The sequence below is a fragment of the Rana temporaria genome, chromosome 2 (genome assembly GCF_905171775.1).
Source record: "Rana temporaria chromosome 2, aRanTem1.1, whole genome shotgun sequence".
NCBI classification, from domain to species: Eukaryota; Metazoa; Chordata; class Amphibia; order Anura; family Ranidae; genus Rana; species Rana temporaria.
The window spans coordinates 360,637,505-360,657,433 of NC_053490.1; the positions used below are offsets into that span (position 1 = coordinate 360,637,505).

The window sequence follows — 19,929 nt, forward strand, 5'->3', positions numbered from 1 at the left end:
GTCGTTGAGGCATGTTATAGGCACAGTGATAACACTCCATCTAGTCCCTCCCCCCCAACACCTAGTTTAAAAGCCCCTCTAACTTTCTGACCATCTTCTCTCCCAACAGAGCTGCTCCTTCTGTGCTAAAGAGCCGGTAACCGACTGAGAAGTCAGCCCAGTTCTCCAGGAATACGAAACCCCTCTTTTCTACATCAGTTCCTCAGCCACTTGTTAATTTTCCTAATCTCCTACTGCCTCTCTGGTGTGGCTCGAGGTACAGGTAGTATTTCTGAGAATACTACCTAGGAGGTCCTTCTCTTCAATGTAGCTCAAATCATTTTATAGGACACTCCACCTTCCTCTAACTTTTTTTTATTTGTACCAACATGCAACATGGCAGCTGGGTCCTCCCCACTCAACAATCTGTCTATCTGATCCACAAAATGTTGAACCCGAGCACACAGTAACAACACAGCGTTTAGCGATCGCGGTCTTTGTAAAAGATTGTCCTATCTGTACTTCTAATAATTGAATGCCCTACCACCAGAATCCGTATTTCCTTACCCTTAGCCATGCCCCTGTCCTCACTGGAGGAGTTGTTCCCCTGGCAGCTAGGGGAGTCGTATATTTACTGGGATGTGCCAGCTCGGGACTGGCCTCCCTAACACTTTTCCCTCTACCATGCCTATTACCCAACTTCTATGCTCTTGTGCCTGCACCCCTGTATCTCCACCAACCTCTGTGATGGCCCCTGCCAGCACTTGACGGGTATGTTCCAAACTCACTTTCAGGTTGGCAATGCTTCACAGTGTTGCCAGATGCTTCCCTAGATTCAGAACTAGGGCTTCCAAGGAAGCAACCCGCTTACATTTTGTGTAGCAGGATTTGCCATTGATGGATGCACATCACATGATGTGCACCGAATCGCATTACCATACCCATTTGAAATCATACCTACTAACTTAATGGGTATAATCCTAGAGAATTAGACACTATACTAAATCTAATGTTAAACTCACTTCCGGACTCTAATTTATTCTATTCCTAATTTACACTGCCCTCGGTGCCCTCTCCTCCTGATTCCTCATCTCATGGCCCCGTCGTCCTCGTACTCCCAATTACACTGAGGTGGTAAGGTAAACCTTGGACAGAGGGGTGGCTGTGGACGTTGTGTACTTGGATTTTGCAAAAGCGTTTGACACAGTTCCCCACACATGGCTATTGTGGAAGGTAAAATCTACAGGCTTGGAAAAAATCAGTTTGTAAATGGATAGAAAACTGTCTAAAAGACCTCAGAGAGAATTCAGAGAGTAGTGGTTAATGATTTTTACGTTGAACGATCTAAGGTCATCAGTGGTGTACCCCAAGGTTCAGTGTTGGGACCCTTACTTTTTAATATCTTTATAAATTATCCCTTTGATGAGTAAGCCTATTTCTGACATTTGGGGGCAGATCCATAAAGAAAGTATGCCGGCGTATCGACTGATACACCGGCGTACTTTCAAATTTCCTGCGTCGTATCTTTGTTTTGAACCCTCAAAACAAGATACGACGGCATCTGGGTTAGATCCGTCAGGCGTACGTCTGTAGCAGCCGGAAGTGGCAGATCAAGGATCAGGTCTCCCGATGGGATGGAGGCCCGCTAAGAGCTGCAGAAGGGGGGGGGGTGTACCCTCCCGCTCCTCCGGGATAACAACCAAGCGATTTTTATTTTTTTATTTATTCACAGCCGAGCATGGGTCCACATGAACCACAGCAACAATACAATTAAGTCAACATCCAGCAGTGCATACATACAAGAGTAAACAAATGCAAGAATCGGCCTAAGCTGACAGCTACCCCAGCCACGTCCGACCTCACACCAGCTACCTTTGTGGGTCCCAGGTGACATATCTATGAGCTATGACCCATTCAGGACCCTTCCTTCCCGGGCTCCACTCAAAGCCGTGATAGGTGGCCTGTTGCTGCCCCACCCTCGACAAGCCAAGTGACTTTTAACCGCATCAATTGTTATCCCTGGAAAGCTGGCCCCCACTCTAAAAAATTATACCGGATGATGCCTGCAGCTGCAGGCATCATCCCGGTATAACCCCCCTAAAGCCAAGGCCGCATATATGCATATGCTCGGCGGGAAGGGGTTATATAGGGTCTGGAATTAAAAGTGCCATTTCAGTCTTTTCAGATGACACTAAGCTATGCAGTGGAATAACATCCTTACAGGATGTCTGCAACTTACAAGCCGACCTCGATGCACTGTTAAATTGGGCAACTAAGTGGCAAATGGGGTTTAAATGTAAAATTATGCACTTGGGGGTTTAAGAATATGCATGCATCATACATACTAAGGGGAGTACAACTGGGGGAATCCATAGTGGAGAAGGATCTGGGTGTTTTGGTAGATCATAAGCTTAATAATAGCATGCAATGCCAAGCTGCCATCCCCAAAGCAAGAAAAGTCCTTTCTTGCATTAGGAGAGGTATGGACTTCAGAGAGAGAGATATACTTTTGCCCCTGTACAAATCATGAGTAAGAGCTCATCTGGAATATGCAGTTCAGTTTTGGGCATATGCAGTTCTCAAAAAGAATATCGGGGAACTGGAGAAAGTGCAGAGAAGGGCAACTAAACTGATAAGAGGCATGGAGGAGGTCAGCTATGAGGAAAGATTAGAGGAACTGAATTTATTTCCTCTTGAGAAGAGGAGATTAAGAGGGGATATGATCAACATGTACAGATACATGAGTGGTCCATATAGTGAATTTGGTGTTCACTTTAAGGTCATCACAGAAGACAAGCGGGCACTCTTTACGTCTAGAGGAAAAAATATTTCATCTCCAAATATGGAAATGTTTCCTGACAGTAAGAGCTGTAAAAATGTGGAATAGACTCCCTCCAGAGGTGGTTCTGGCAAGCTCAGCAGATTGCTTTAAAAAAGGCTTGGATTCTTTTCTAGGTGTTCATAATATAACTGGGTGTATAGGTAAAGTTGATCCAAGGAAAATCGGATTGTCTCTCGGAGAATCAGGAAGGAATTTTTTCACCTGCTTTGAATTGAAGCATGCTTTGCTGGGGGTTTTCACCTTCCTTTGGATCAATTGTGGGTGAAGGATTGTGTACAGTTGTGTTCAAAATTATTAAACCCCCCAATGCTGTAAAGGGTTTTAGGGAATTTAGTGTACATTTGTAATTGTATTCAGAATGAAATCCTACAAGGACTTCTTAAAGAACCATATGCAACTAAAATGACATCAATTGGTTTTGTAATACAGTAGTAAATGTTTATTTTGTGAATTCCTCATTTACACAATTATTCAACCCCTTAAAGACTACCACTCTGAAGAACAGAGGTTCATTGAAGTGTTTTCAATCAGGTATTGAAAACACCTGTGGATGTCAGGGAGCAGCAATAAAGCCTAATAAGCACCAATCAGGCAGCTTTAAAATGACTGTGATACTCAGCTCCTTCTAGACATTTACTGGTGTGGTTACAAACATGGTGAAGTCAAGAGAATGGTCCGGGAAGACAAGAGAAGAGGTGATTACTCTTCAAAGGAAGGGCAATGGCTATAAGAAGATTGCAAAGATGTTAAACATACTAAGAGACACCATAGGAAGCATCATTCGCAAATTCAAGGCAAAGGGCACTGTTGAAACGCTACCTGGTCGTGGCAGAAAGAAGATGCTGACTTTGACTGCTGAGCGCTACCTGAAGCATAGAGTGGAGAAAAGTCCCCTTGTGACTGCTGAGGAACTGAGAAAAGATTTGTCAGATGTGGGTACTGAAGTTTCTGCTCAGACAATACAGCGCACACTGCGTAATGAAGGCCTCCATGACAGAACTCCCAGGCGCACCCCCTTGCTGTCTCCAAAGAATAAGAAGAGTCGACTGCAGTATGCAAAAATCATGTGGACAAACCACAGAAGTTTTGGTTTTGTGTTCTGTGGACTGATGAAACAAAATTAGAAGTGTTTGGGCCCATGGATCAACGCTATGTTTGGAGGAGGAAGAACAAGGCCTATGATGAAAAGAACACCTTGCCTACTGTGAAGCATGGCGGGGGGTCAATCATGCTTTGGGGCTGTTTTGCTTCTGCAGGTACAGGGAAGCTTCAGCGTGTGCAAGGTACCATGAATTCTCTTCAGTACCAGGAGATAGTGGATAACAATGTGATGCAGTCCGTCACAAACCTGAGGCTTGGGAGACGTTGGACCTTTCAACAGGACAATGATCCCAAGCATACCTCCAAGTCCACTAGAGCATGGTTGCAGATTAAAGGCTGGAACATTTTGGAGTGGCCATCGCAGTCACCAGACTTAAATCCGATTGAGAACCTCTGGTGGGAATTAAAGAAAGCAGTTGCAGTGCGCAAGCCTAAGAATGTGACTGAACTGGAGGCTTTTGCCCATGACGAATGGGGGAAGATACCCGTAGATCGCTGCAAGACACTTGTGTCAAGCTATGCTTCAAGTTTAAAAGCTGTTATAACTGTAAAAGGATGTTGTACTAAGTACTAAGGGCCAAATCCTCAAAAGAGATACGACGGAGTAACTGCTGTTACTCCGTTGTATCCCTGGTCCTAACTATGGAACTGATCCACAGAATCAGTTTTCCATAGTTAGGGAGAAGATCCGGCATGTGTAATTGAATTACACTGTCGGATCTTAAGGATGCAATTCTAGGCCGGCCGCTAGGTGGCGAGGCCATTGCGGCCGGCCTAGAATATGCAAATGAACACTTACGGCGATCCACGAACGTTCCGACGGGCCCGTCGCGCTAATTCTACGTTGTTTACGTCGAGTTACGCCGCGTAAAACTAGGGCTCAGCCCTAGCTCTCTTAAGCCATGTTAAGTATGGCCGTCGTTCCCGCGTCGAAATTGAAATTGTTCGTCGTTTGCGTTAGGCCCGGTACACACACGATGGTTGTACACACCATCGTACAGAAGTCCGCGCGTAAACAATACGCGGGGCGTGTCCGCGTCGTCGCCGCGACGATGATGCGGCGATGACGCGGAGACGTGGGCGGGCCTGCCATTTAAAGGCTTCCACGCATGCGTCGAAGTCATTCGACGCATGCGAGGGACGGCGGGCGCCTGGACATGTACGGTAGGTCTGTACTGACGACCGTACATGTCCGAGCGGGCAGGATTCCAGCGGACGGTTTTAAAACACGTCCAGGAATATTTGTCCGCTGGGAAAAGGCCCGGCGGGCAAATGTTTGCTGGAATTCGGCCCGCTCGCGCCCACACACGACCGAACATGTATGCTGAAACTGGCCCGCAGACCAGTTTCAGCATACATGTTTGGTCGTGTGTACGGGGCCTTAGACGTTTTCGTGAATGGCGCTGGACGCTATTTACGTTAACGTCTAAGCAAATGACGTCGGAGCGACGTCAGTTAGCGCAATGCACGTCGGGTAAGTTACCCGACGGAGCATGCGCAGTACGTCCGGCGCGGGAGCGCGCCTAATTTAAATGGGAATCGCCCATTTGTATTAGGAACGCCTTGCGCCGGACGGAGTTAAGTTACAGCGCCGCAAATTTCCAGGTAAGTGCTTTGTGGATCGGCACCTAACTTGGGAGATTTGCGGCAGTGTAACTTAACTCTGAAAAGTTAAGTAGCGCTCGGCGGCTGTGGATCAGGCCCTAAGATTGAATGTCAATTGGGGGTTGAATAAAACTGATAATGATGTGAGCACAGAAAAGACATTTGTGGTTATTTCATTATAAATGTTATGTTATATTTGTCTGACCTACACATGCCTCTTTGATTTAATTGTAAGCAGGCTGACTGAATGATCAAAATCAATGTCAAACTGGGCAAAACAATCAATTTCAGTAGGGGTTGAATAATTTTGAATACAACTGTATATGGGATTATATATATATTTTTTTGGTTGAACCAGATGGACAGTTACACTCGGTACTCACAGTACTCCCAGTTACACTTGGTACCTCTAGTTACTCTCGGTACCCCCACTTATTTACCCTATTTTTCGGTTGTAAACCGCGCACTTTTTTCCCCTTAAAATCAGGGGAAATTGTGGGTGCGCGATATATGCCGATACTGCTGTTCCCGGGCGCCGACGAAATAGACCAAGCCGAGTGTACTGCGCACTCGGCTATGCTTGGCTCCGCGCGCAGCCACGCGAGAGGAGCCGAGACAAGCCGAGTGCCGCAGCCTAGAGCCGTGCCGAGTGTACTGCGCACTTGGCTAGGCTCGGCCCGCAGTCACGCGGGAGGAGCCGAACACACAGGAAATCTGTCTCCTCTCAGCTCGGCAAAGGCGCCAAATCCAAAAACGGACACTTACAACGCTGGACGGACCCAGCGAGGAAGCCGCAGACAGACACCTCCAAAGCCGCAGACGGACACCTCCAAAGCCGCAGATGGACACCCACAAGGCTGGATGGACCCAGCACAAGGAAGCTGCAGACGGACACCCACAAGGCTGGACGGACCCCGCGCAAGGCCGCAGATGGACGCCGGACAAGGCTGCCGATGGACGCAGGGCAAAAATGTTAGGGCCAGATTCACAAAAGAGATACGATGGCATAACTCCTGATACGCCATCATATGTCTGAGATACGATTGTCGTATCTATGCGCCTGATTCATAGAATCAGGTTACGCATAGATAGCCCTAAGATCTGACAGGTGTAAGTGACTTACACTGTCGGATCTTAGGCTGCAATTCTAGGCCGGTCGCTAGGTGGCGATTCCATTGCGGTCGGCGTAGAATATGCAAATGACTAGTTACGCCGATTCACGAACGTCCGCTTTGCCCGTCGGCGGTAAATATACGGCGTTTCCGTAGAGATACGCCGCGTAAAACTAAAGCTGCCCTCTAGGTGGTCTAGCCAATGTTAAGTATGGCCGTCGTTCCCGCGTCGAAATTTGAAATTTCACGTTGTTTGCGTAAGTCGTCCGTGAATGGCGCTGGACGCCATTTACGTTAACATCGAAACCAATGACGTCCTTGCGACGTCATTTGGCGCAATGTACGCCGGGAAATTTTAGGGACGGAGCATGCGCAGTACGTTCGGCACAGGAACGCGCCTAATTTAAATGGTCCCGCCCCATTTGAATTAGGCGGGCTTGTGCCAGGCAGATTTACGATACGCCGCCGCAAGTTTACAGGCAAGTGCTTTGTGAACCAAGCACTTACGCTGAAAACTTGCGGCGGTGTAACGTAAATGTAATACGTTACGTCGCCGCAGCGTAGGGTGATTCTACGTGAATCTGGCTCTTTGGGCCAGATCCACAGCCAGGCGGCGCAACTTAACTTTTCCCATTTAAGTTACACCGCCGCAAATTTCCCAAGTTAGTACCCGATCCACAAAGCAGTTACCTGGAAATTTGCAGCGGTGTAACCTAAATCCGTCCGGCGCAAGGCGTGCCCAATCTAATGGGGCGAGTCCCATTTAAATTAGGCGCGCTCCCGCGCCGGACGTACTGCGCATGCTCCCGACGCGATTTTCCCGACGTGCTTTGCGCAAAATTACGTTACGCCGAGTTTTGTGAATCGCGCCAGGTAAAAAAAGTTGCGTCGGGAAAAAAAAGATGCGTCGGGGAAAAAAAAAATGTAAAAAAAAAATTGACAGCGTCGCGGGAAAGAAGGGTCTACTTTTACATGGTGTACTAACTTTACACTTTGTAAAAGTAGCCCTAATTTTGCGTTTGCAAACTAACAGCTCACGGAGACTTCACGAAGGGAAACCGCTTTGTGGATCTCCGTAAGTGCTAATTTGCATACCCGACACGGAATTTTGACGAGAAATGCCCCCAGCGGTGGCTGAGGTACTGCATCCTAAGATCCGACAGTGTAAAACTATTACACCTGCCGGATCTTAGGAATATCTATGCGTAACTGATTCTGTGAATCAGTCGCATAGATAGAAACAGGGATATGACGGTGTATCAGTAGATACGCTGGCGTATCCCTTTTGTGGATCTGGCCCTAAGTTTTTATTTTTTTCCTTAAACTACCTTTCTAGGTTTGGGGTGCGCGTTATACGCCGACACGCGGTATACCCTGATAAATACAGTACTTTTATGGCTATAGATTACATATTTGCCTGCTGACCACTCTTTGATTTAGTACATTTTTGTGTAAAAATGTTGCTGAAGATGTTTGGGTGCAATATGAAATATATAGGCCTGTACAAGCTCAAAAGTGCCATAACCAAATGTTCAAGCAAACGTTAAAAAAAACACACACAGCGCTTACCCATTTTCTTTGGTAGCAAGTACACATCTTGTTTATAACGGCCTTCTGGAGCATTGTACAGTTCAATTAATGCTAGAGCCTACAAGAAGATATAAAAAAATGAATAAGAGAGGGGATAACCCAAAAAGAAAACAAATAATTGTGGCATGTGATTACTGAAGCTTTATCTGGTTTTGCAGTTTGTTAGGCAGAGATAGACATCAGTATTTTATTCTTAAGATTGAGATTTTGTTTACACCATCAAATTTAAATATGATGTACCTTGAGGGGCAGAGCTCTATATATTCCATATAATGAGATATACTGCCACCTACAGGAAAATTAGGACAGTATGAAGAGCCAGTCCACTCAAGGCTATAACCCCACACCTACTAAGCAAAGCAATACGTGGAGGAAAATAGGGAACAGCCCCTACCACAACACAATCGTGGCAGGAAATTAACCAAAACAGGAGGAGCAAACTGTGTCCCTTAACCCCTTGGCACTAAGCGTATGCAAATATGTGGCCCCACTGGATTGGGCTTTTTTTCCCTGGGGCCACATATTTGCGTATCTCCCTTTCTTTCGGGAGAGTTCTGCATGGCGTGCTCCCAGCACAAAATCTGGGGTCTCACAGAGAGCCCCGGGCCCTGTACTAAATGTAGGCGTAGTGTATGATTAGTACTGGGAATACAGGGTAATTTTGGTTGTACTCTGTAACGTAGCCTGTATGTTTACGCACCCCTGAAATATAGACACAATATGAAAACTAGCAGATAGCATATGGTGCAGCTGTTTTTGGCAACCAATCAGCTTCTTTATTTGCCTTTCAAAGCTTAAAGTGGATGTAAACCCAATTTTTTTTATTTTTTTTGATGGCACAATGTACAGTATAAGATTTACTATCATCTGTGCCCAGTCTTGCCACTTGCCAGCTCTGAGCAATCCTCTTATATTGTTCAGTGAAATAAAACAGACTTACAGAGAAAAACCTTAGTCCGTTCCGCCCCCTTGCTGTGAGTGACAGGTTATTTACATATCTCACACACTAGCCTGGAGACAGGCATTATTTTTTTAATTCCCATCCCCACTACTTTTCTGGATTTTGACTGGATGTTAGTGATCATAGCAGAATTCAGTGTAAGGAATACATAGGAAAAAATGCATGTTGACAAGGGGAGTGTAGAGGAGGGCGGGGAGTCTACTGACATCACAACTCCACCCACAGAGCCACCCACAGAATCTGCAGTTTTTCAGTTCTTACAACAGACAGAGGGGAGACATTTGACATGCAGGAGGCATGTATATACTTATAGATCAGCACTATGGCAGTAGTTTAGAAAGGATGAGAGTGGGTTTACATCCACTTTAAAAAAAAAGGAAATCCTGTTCCCTCATAGCAGGTTAACCACTTCAGCCCGGATGGATTTACTCCCTCCCTGACCGGGCCATTTTTTGCGATACGGCACTGCATTGCTTTAACTGACAATTGCATGGTTGTACGACATTGTACCAAAACAAAAATTGATGTCCTATTTTCCCAACAGATAGAGCTGTCTTTTGGTGGTATTTGATCACTTCTGCGGTTTTAATTTTTTTTGAGCTATAAACAAAAAAAATTTTTTTTGACTTTTTGCTATAATACAGGTCCTTCTAAAAAAATTAGCATATTGTGAAAAAGTTCATTATTTTATGTAATGTACTGATAAACATTAGACTTTCATATATTTTAGATTCATTACACACAACTGAAGTAGTTCAAGCCTTTTATTGTTTTAATATTGATGATTTTGGCATACAGCTCATGAAAACCCAAAATTCCTATCTCAAAAAATTAGCATATTTCATCCGACCAATAAAAGAGAAGTGTTTTTAATTAAAAAAAAAGTTAACCTTCAAATAATTATGTTCAGTTATGCACTCAATACTTGGTCGGGAATCCTTTTGCAGAAATGACTGCTTCAATGCGGCATGGCATGGAGGCAATCAGCCTGTGGCACTGCTGAGGTGTTATGGAGGCCCAGGATGCTTCGGTAGCGGCCTTAAGCTCATCCAGAGTGTTGGGTCTTGCGTCTCTCAACTTCCTCTTCCCAATATCCCACAGATTCTCTATGGGGTTCAGGTCAGGAGAGTTGGCAGGCCAATTGAGCACAGTAATACCATGGTCAGTAAACCATTTACCAGTGGTTTTGGCACTGTGAGCAGGTGCCAGGTCGTGCTGAAAAATGAAATCTTCATCTCCATAAAGCTTTTCAGCAGATGGAAGCATGAAGTGCTCCAAAATCTCCTGATAGCTAGCTGCATTCACCCTGCCCTTGATAAAACACAGTGGACCAACACCAGCAGCTGACATGGCACCCCAGACCATCACTGACTGTGGGTACTTGACACTGGACTTCAGGCATTTTGGCATTTCCCTCTCCCCAGTCTTCCTCCAGACTCTGGCACCTTGATTACCGAATGACATGCAAAATTTGCTTTCATCCGAAAAAAGTACTTTGGACCACTGAGCAACAGTCCAGTGTTGCTTCTCTGTAGCCCAGGTCAGGCGCTTCTGCCGCTGTTTCTGGTTCAAAAGTGACTTGACCTGGGGAATGCGGCACCTGTAGCCCATTTCCTGCACACGCCTGTACACGGTGGCTCTGGATGTTTCTACTCCAGACTCAGTCCACTGCTTCCGCAGGTCCCCCAAGGTCTGGAATCGGTCCTTCTCCACAATCTTCCTCAGGGTCCGGTCACCTCTTCTCGTTGTGCAACGTTTTCTGCCACACTTTTTCCTTCCCACAGACTTCCCACTGAGGTGCCTTGATACAGCACTCTGGGAACAGCCTATTCGTTCAGAAATTTCTTTCTGTGTCTTACCCTCTTGCTTGAGGGTGTCAATGATGGCCTTCTGGACAGCAGTCAGGTCGGCAGTTGATTACGGTTTGGAGTAATGAACCAGGCTGGGAGTTTTTAAAAGCCTCAGGAATCTTTTGCAGGTGTTTAGAGTTAATTAGTTGATTCAGATGATTAGGTTAAGAGCTCGTTTAGAGAACCTTTTCATGATATGCTAATTTTTTGAGATAGGAATTTTGGGTTTTCATGAGCTGTATGCCAAAATCATCAATATTAAAACAATAAAAGGCTTGAACTACTTCAGTTGTGTGTAATGAATCTACACTATATGAAAGTCTAATGTTTATCAGTACATTACAGAAAATAATGAACTTTATCACAATATGCTAATTTTTTGAGAATGAAGAAATGTGTTTTAAAAAACTTAGGCAAATATTCTTTCTTCTACATATTTTTGGTACAAAAAAAAAATCACAATAAGTATATATTAATTGGTTTGTGCAAAAGTTATAGCGTCTACAAAATAGGGAATAGATTTATGCCATTTTTATTATTTATTTTTTTACTAGTAATGGTCGCGGTCAGTGATTCTTATCGGGACTGCGGACAAATCAGACACTTGACACTTTTTTGGGACCATTGATATTTATACAACGATCAGCCCAGGTTCACACTGGGTACGATTTCCTTCGATTTGAGATGCGATTTCACATGTGAAATCGCATCTCAAATCGGCGGCATTTGCCGCCAATTGTCGGCAATGACACTGTCCTAATCGGTGCGACGCCGCACCGATTTCAAAAAGTAGTTCCTGCACAGATGTCTCTTAAATCGCGGCCGAAATCGGGACTGCCGGCGGGAGTGAAATTGTGCGAGTTCAGCTGAACTCGCATGGCTTCACTCCCGCAGCCCAGTGTGAACCAGGGCTTAGTGCTATAAAATGCACTGATTACTAGTGAATGTCACTGGCAGGGAAAGGGGTTAATACTACGGCGGATCAAGGGGTAAAATGTGTTCTCTAGGCGTGTTTCTAACTGTGAGGGGGATAGAACTGTTAGGACTAGGGATGAGCCAAACACCCCCCCGGTTCGTTACGCGGCAGAACATGCAAACGGACCTAAAGTTTGCGCGAACTTTAGTTTCAACTTATTGAATTTAAATTACATAACAACAAAGCAAAGCATTGTCCGATGCATATAGGTAATGATAAAGAACATACCACATTATAAAAATTATAATACTATAAGAAACATAAAACACATTACATAGAAAAAACATATACCAACACACTGCGGGAGTCCCTACTAAAGGGAGACAAGAGAGGAGAAAAAAATGATAAAAATAAAAAATCTGAATATCTCTGTGTTATCTTCCTTTATCTAATTAAATTAAATATATATTTTCCAGGTGCAGCCTGTGGAATTTTTTGGGCGTCGCCTATCGAGATTTTTGGGGGTGGGGGTTTGGCGCGTGACATGTTGGGTATCATTTAGAAAAAAAAAAAATATATATATATTCCTATTCCCCATCTTCAACTCCCACAGTAAAAAAAAAAAAAAAGGGGGGAAAGAAAAGAAAACCCCCACTAAACAAAAAAATATATATATAAATAAATACATTTAAATAAATAATTTAAACTACCAGAAATAGCTACTCAAACCAAGATCTCCTCACTCATCCCAGCTCTGACCCATTTTTACGTTCTCCCTCTAACCCACATATAGATTCCGTAATTCAAGGGATTCCCTTAGTACCTTCCAAGGGCGCCAAATTTGACAGCATTGTTCATATGTGTCCAATTCCTGTGACAGGAGAATCTCCATCCTCTCAACATTATCCATCTCTGACAACCACTCAATCAATGATGGAGCATATGCGTGGTATAACCTCTCTTGCAGCTGTCAACCAATGTCTCAGAAGACCTTTTTTAATGCTTTTATACGAGCCGGGTAAAATAGATAGCAAAGTAATTTGTGGTGTGTTGGAAATAGTTATCCCAGTTGCTTGAGTATGGAGTTGAAGTATTGTATCCCAAAAGTTATGCACAGAGGGACATTCCCACCAAATATGCAATAGCGACCCCTTAGCAGAGTGACAACGCGAACATAGATCTGAGACATTTGCATATATCCGATGAAGCAACAATGGCCCACCGAGAAAGGAGTTTGAAATTTGTCTCATGTGCCTTAGTTGCTAATGACATACTATGTGTAAGGATAAACGCTTTTTCCTAATCCTCCGATTTAATTTGGACCTTCAGATCCATATTCCATTTATTTGTAAACTCCGGGAGACATGGATGGAGTCTATGAATAAGGACCCTATACACTGCAGACAAAATGTGTTCCGGTACACTTTCCTGCAATAGACGGGACTCAAAGGTATATGGCTCTCTATTGAATACACCCCTGTCAGGAAAAGAGGCAAGAAAGGAGGAAAGTTGCAGATATTCCATCCAATGTTTAATTAATTGCTGCTGTATTAGGATCAAATTTGATAACAATGGGAAATCTCCCTGACAAAAAGTCTGAGATATTCGACGATTTGACTCCTTACTCCATACCAAAAAATGTTTCCTTGCCACTGCCTAAGGGAACCCTGGATTACCAAACAGGGGCCTAATTAATCCCACTTTAGGGGAAAGTCCTAGTTGAATTTGTAATTTATCCCAAATACGCAATAAATGTGCTGTAAGAAGAGACAAAGAAGAGACTGGACCCCGGAAAGAGATATCTAACCATGAGAGTGCCTGGAGATCGAAAGGAGCGATTAACTGTTCTATATGTACCCATTGTTTAAGATGGGAAAGATGGGAAAGATGGAACCAGTTTACTAGTCTAGTTAATACCGCTGCAACATGGTAATAGTATAGATCCGGTGCCCCGACACCCCCTTTTGCTTTAGGGAAGGATAAAATTCTCCTTTGCAGTCTATTGGAGCCCCAAATAAACCTTGTAAAAGCAGATAGTAAATTAACAAAAAAGTATCGGGTGACCACTATAGGTATAGTTTGGAAAAGATAAAGAAAGCGCAGTACTATATCCATTTTCAAAATATTGATCCTCCCAAACCATGAATACTGGGCTTGATTGTACTTTTTAAGATCCTGTATTGTACGCTGCATAAGAGGGTAATGATTTTCTATATATAGCCTATTAAGATCTTTTGGGATTTTTATACCCAAATACTTGAGTGTCGAGGTACAGATCTTAAATGGGAAATTATTCCCAAGAGCCTGAACTTGATGTGGTGACAGAGATACATTAAGAATTTCAGATTTAGACAAATTTACTTTAAAATTACTCAGGATTCCAAAACGCTGAAATTCATACAGAATAGATGGCATAGAAACATGCGGGTTAGTAACTGTTCTGCCCATATTATCCATAGCAAATATGTGCAATGTTAGTTTGACGTCGCTGCCATCTAGTGGCCAGATTTAGTTATCATTTTGCCAAAAGCTTACAGGAAGTTGTAAAGTTAGAAGCAGCAACCTTTAACCTGGAACTGTATTTCCTCCATTCATGCCTACTCCTGGATCTAACAGACTCATGTATGAGAAGCTCTTAAAACATTCCTGGACTAGTGATGGAATTGCCTGTAAGTACTCTTACTGATGGACTGAGGCTGCTGTGTAATGTTTAATGTACTGACACATATGTTTTGTTTATGCTTATGTTGTAGCTTTACAAAGTTATTCAGAAAAAAGAATACATACAGATCTGATGTCTCACGTTTCTTGACTTCTGAATTATTGTTAAGCTGTCTGACTAGTGGCTTACAACAGTTCAATAACGCGAAACAGAACAGTAACGTAGAGTAGAAGATCATCAGCAAATACTGCCAACTTCACCTCCTGCCCATCTAACGGTATACCTGTAATACAATAATTTTGTCTAAGAGCTGTTACCAGATGTTCCATTACCAGAACGAACAGGAGGGGGGATAGCGAACACCCCTGACACGTACAATTTTAAATCAGTAAATTAGAGGATAACGATTGATTAAGCCGTATTTTTGCTCTTGGCTTAGTATACAGTGCCATTATTTTCCTTAGCAGAATTGGTCCTAATCCTATTTGAATCAAAGTTTGTTCCAAAAACGGCCACCCTTCACGATCAAATAAAGGGTGCAGAGAAGGCAAGTTGGTATTTTGGCTGACTGAGTACAATCGATAAGTAAAAGGGATTTAAGTGTGTTGTTACGTGCCTCTCTCCCCTGTACAAACCCAACTTGGTCTGTATGTACCAGATTTGGAATATGAGATTGAAGTCGTAAGGCAATCAATTTAGCATAGATCCTAATATCGACACCTATTAAAGATATGGGACGATAACTAGAACATAAATTTAAATCCTTGTCTGGTTTAGGAAGTAGTGTGATGTGCGCCTCTAGTGTCTGGGGTTTAAACTCATTAATAGCAGATATGCCATTAAACACCAAAAGCATGAATGGTCCAATAGCATCCTTATAGATCTTATAACATTTTGATGTAAAACCATCGGGTCCAGGACTTTTACCCAACGTCGTATTAGTGATCACATCCAATAATTCCTCTAATAAAAAAGGGGAATCCAAAGAATCGCGCAATCTTTCGAACACCGTTAAAGTCTATGGGACTTGAATGTCAAAAAACGAAAGAGTGAATTTTAAAGGCTAATATGCAAGTTATTGTCCTTAAAAGTGATTGCCCCAGGGGACATGTTTTAAAAACTGCTATTTTTTTGGGAGCAGTGATTTTAATAATGCTTTAAGTGAAAAAATAAAAGTGAAATATTCCTTTAAATATCGTACCTGGGGGGTGTCTATAGTATGCCTGTAAGGTGGCGCGTGTTTCCCGTGTTTAGAACAGTCCCTGCACAAAATGACATTTCTAAAGGAATAAAAGTCATTTAACCACTTACCCCCCGGACCATATTGCTGCCCAAAGACCAGAGTACTTTTTGCGATTCGGGACTGCGTCGCTTTAACAGACAATTGCGCGGTCGTGCGACGTGGCTCCCAAACAAAATTGGCGTCCTTTTTTTCCCACAAATAGAGCTTTCTTTTGGTGGTATTTGATCACCTCTGCGTTTTTTATTTTTTGCGCTATAAACAAAAATAGAGCGACAATTTTGAAAAAAATGAATATTTTTTACTTTTTGCTGTAATAAATATCCCCCAAAAATATATAAAAAAACATTTTTTTTCCTCAGTTTAGGCCGATACGTATTCTTCTACATATTTTTCGTAAAAAAAATCGCAATAAGCGTTTATTAATTGGTTTGCGCAAAAGTTATAGCGTTTACAAAATAGGGGGTATTTTTATGGCATTTTTATTAATATTTTTTTTACTAGTAATGGCGGCGATCAGCGATTTTTTTTTCGGTATTGCGACATTATGGCGGACACTTCGGACATTTTTGACACATTTTTGGGACCATTGGCATTTTTATAGCGATCAGTGCTATAAAAATGCATTAGATTACTATAAAAATGCCACTGGCAGTGAAGGGGTTAACACTAGGGGGCGGGGAAGGGGTTAAGTATGCCTGGGTGTGTTCTTACTGTGGGGGGGGGGGGGTGGCCTCACTAGGGGAAACACTGATTTTCTGTTCATACATTGTATGAACAGAAAATCAGCATTTCCCCTGCTGACAGGAACGAGAGCTGTGTGTTTACACACACAGCTCCCGTTCCCCGCTCTGTACCGAGCGATCGCGTGTGCCCGGCGGCGATCGCGCCCGCCGGGCACACGCACGGGAGTCGGGGGCGAGCGGGGGGCGCGCGCGCGCGCCTCCGGCGGCGCGCGTGCGCCCCTAGTGGCGGCTAAAAGGTAGGACGTCCATTTACGTGGTCTCGCCTAGGAGAGCCACCTTGTGGACGTATAATGACGGTGCGGCGACGGCAAGTGGTTAAAACTGCTTGCGTCTATAACATAATGTCGGGTCCTGGGAATATGGAATTTTTTTTTAGAAAAATGGCATGGGTACCCCCCTCCCCCCCAGCCCATTACCAGGCCCTTTGGGTCTTGTATGGATATTAAGGGGAACCCCGCACCCAAATTAAAAAAAGGAAAGGTGTGGGGCCCCCAAGCCCTACATACTCTGAACATGCAGGCGATCCAAACAAGACAGGGACTGTAGGTTTGTTCTTATGTTGAATCTGTTTGTAATTTGGAACAGGTACATTTTTTAAGTGTAGCTCCAGAATTTTTTAAGCTTTTTGGATAGCATAGGGAAGGGTTATCACTCCTGTAACATTTGTTTTGCTGTCTGTGCCCCTGTTCAGTAGATTTCACCTCACTTTCTGTTCCAATGACAATTGGATTTTGAAAATTAGGGGTTATTAGGGAAACAAGGATTGGTGATTAAGCATCAGTGGAGACACCTTGGGCCAAATTCTCAAAATAGATACGCAGGCGGAACTGCTGTTCAGCCTGCGTATCTCTGTGCCTAACTTTGGAAACGATCCTCAAAAGGCTTTTTCCAAAGTTAGGCAGAAGATCTGACATCTGTAAGACACTTACACAATCAGATCTTAGGATGCAGTAACGCATCCGCCGCTGGGGGCATTTCTCATTGAAATGCGGCTTTGCGTATGCAAATGAGGACTTAAGCAGATCCACAAAGCTTTTAAGCATTGTGGTTTCTGCGTAAGTTCCGATTTGCTTGCGCAAAACTAGGGCTGGTTTTACAATGTGGAAAGTTAGTAACACCATGTAAAAGCACATTCAAGCGACGGCATTTGGTATGCATTCCTGAGGGAGAACTCCACGGCAATTTGTAAAATCAAAACCGGCATGGGTTCCCCCCCAGGAGCATACCAGGCCCTTAGGTCTGGTATGGGTTGTAAGGAGACCCCCCCTACGCCGAAAAATCTACGTAGGGGGTCCCCCTACAATCCATACCAGACCCGTATCCAAAGCACGCTACCCGGCCAGGAATGGGAGTGGGGACGAGCGAGCGCCCCCCCCCTCCTGAGCCGTACCAGGCCGCATGCCCTCAACATGGGGGGGTTGGGTGCTCTGGGGCAGGGGGGCGCACTGCGGGCCCCCCCACCCCAGAGCACCCTGTCCCCATGTTGATGAGGACAGGACCTCTTCCCGACAACCCTGGCCATTGGTTGTCGGGGTCTGTGGGCGGGGGCTTATCGGAATCTGGGAGTCCCCTCAAATAAGGGGGCCCCCAGATACCGGCCCCCCACCCTAAGTGAATGGATATGGGGTACCCCCACGTGGGTACCTACCGGAGCATGATGGGATAAATGGGATAAATGGGATGCAAGGCGCGCTTCCATCATTGCAGTGAGAAGAGGCGTCGGGTCAACATCGGAAGAAGGGAGAAGAAGAGAAGAGAAGAAGATGACGTCACAGAAGACCGCGCTGGCTGCCTGCTAGTAATTGAGCTAACACACGAAGATAGCAGGCAGCCAGCGCTGAAGAAGAAGGCACCGGACAGCTGGAGAAGAACCGGGGTGCGCCGAGTCAACAGCGGAGAGCGGCGAAGATAGAAGAAGACCCCCGGAGAGCGGAGAAGACCCCCCCGGAGAGCGGAAGAAGAAGACCCCCCCGGAGAGCGGAGAAGACCCCCCCGGAGAGCGGAAGAAGAAGCCCCCCCGGAGAGCGGAAGAAGAAGCCCCCCCTGGTATTAGAGCTAAAGAAGACAGGGGAGGCCTCCGGAGCAGACTAATAAATGATTTTAAAAACCCTTGTGTTGTGTGTTTAATAACTATCACTTTGCCTCCAGGTGAATGGGTAGGGGTACGATGTACCCCATATCCATTCATTTAGGGTGGGGGGCCGGTATCTGGGGGCCCCCTTATTTGAGGGGACTCCCAGATTCCGATAAGCCCCCCGCCCGCAGACCCCGACAACCAACGGCCAGGGTTGTCGGGAAGAGGTCCTGTCCTCATCAACATGGGGACAGGGTGCTCTGGGGTGGGGGGGCCCGCAGTGCGCCCCCCTGCCCCAGAGCACCCAACCCCCTCATGTTGAGGGCATGCGGCCTGGTACGGCTCAGGAAGGGGGGGGGGCGCTCGCTCGTCCCCACTCCCATTCCTGGCCGGCCGGGTAGCGTGCTTTGGATACGGGTCTGGTATGGATTGTAGGGGGACCCCCTACGTCGAATTTTCGGCGTAGGGGTGGTCTCCTTACAACCCATACCAGACCTAAGGGCCTGGTATGCTCCTGGGGGGGGGGGAACCCATGCCGGTTTTTTATTTGAAAATTGGCATGGAGTTCTCCCTCTCAGGAATGCATGCCGAGCGACGCTGTAAATTTTTAATTTTTTTATTTTTTTTCCCGGCGCGTATTTTTTTTTCACCCGTCGCAACTTTATTGTCCCGTCGCAATCCACAAAGCCCAGCGTAAATTACGTTCGCGCGCTGCACGTCGGGAAAATTACGTCACACGCATGCGCAGTACGGCCGGCGCGGGAGCGCGCCTCATTTAAATTGTAATCGCCCCCCGGAGAGGAGGACCGCCTTGCGACGGAGGCACTTAAGTTACACGGCGTGTAATTTCTAGGTAAGTCCTTTGAAGATCGGGCACTTAGGTAGAAATTTAACGCCTGTGTAACTTAACTGCTGAAAGTTAAGTTAGGCTACGTTTTTGGGAATTTGGCCCCTTTTTCCCATATGAACTCTTACAGGAGAGAATTTCCCTTCATAGGGGTAGATTTCCCCTCACTTCCTGTTGTCTCCCTCCATTTGTAAGTAGAGAAAAGAAAAGTTTTAAAGAAAGAAGATTTATCATCATCATCATCATCACCACCACAGGACTCATCTTTTCTCTAGTGACAATCTTTTCAGTGGTAAAATATATCACAAACTGTTCAAGCCATGCAGAGGTTAAAGAATTGAAGATTTTTCACAACAAAGACATTACATTATTCAGAAACAAAAGATATAGGGCCAGATTCACAG

The 19,929-nt window shown here is 44.9% G+C and overlaps 1 protein-coding gene across 1 annotated transcript in view; it reads right to left on the reverse strand.

Moving 5' to 3' along the window:
* AHCYL1 (adenosylhomocysteinase like 1) overlaps nt 1-19,929 on the reverse strand; it is an 810,468-nt gene that overhangs the window by 25,768 nt on the left and 764,771 nt on the right. Inside the window, exon 15 of the mRNA XM_040337629.1 lies at nt 8,209-8,287. Within this exon, the coding sequence (XP_040193563.1) occupies nt 8,209-8,287 (79 nt within the window). The remainder of the gene's footprint in view (nt 1-8,208; nt 8,288-19,929) is intronic.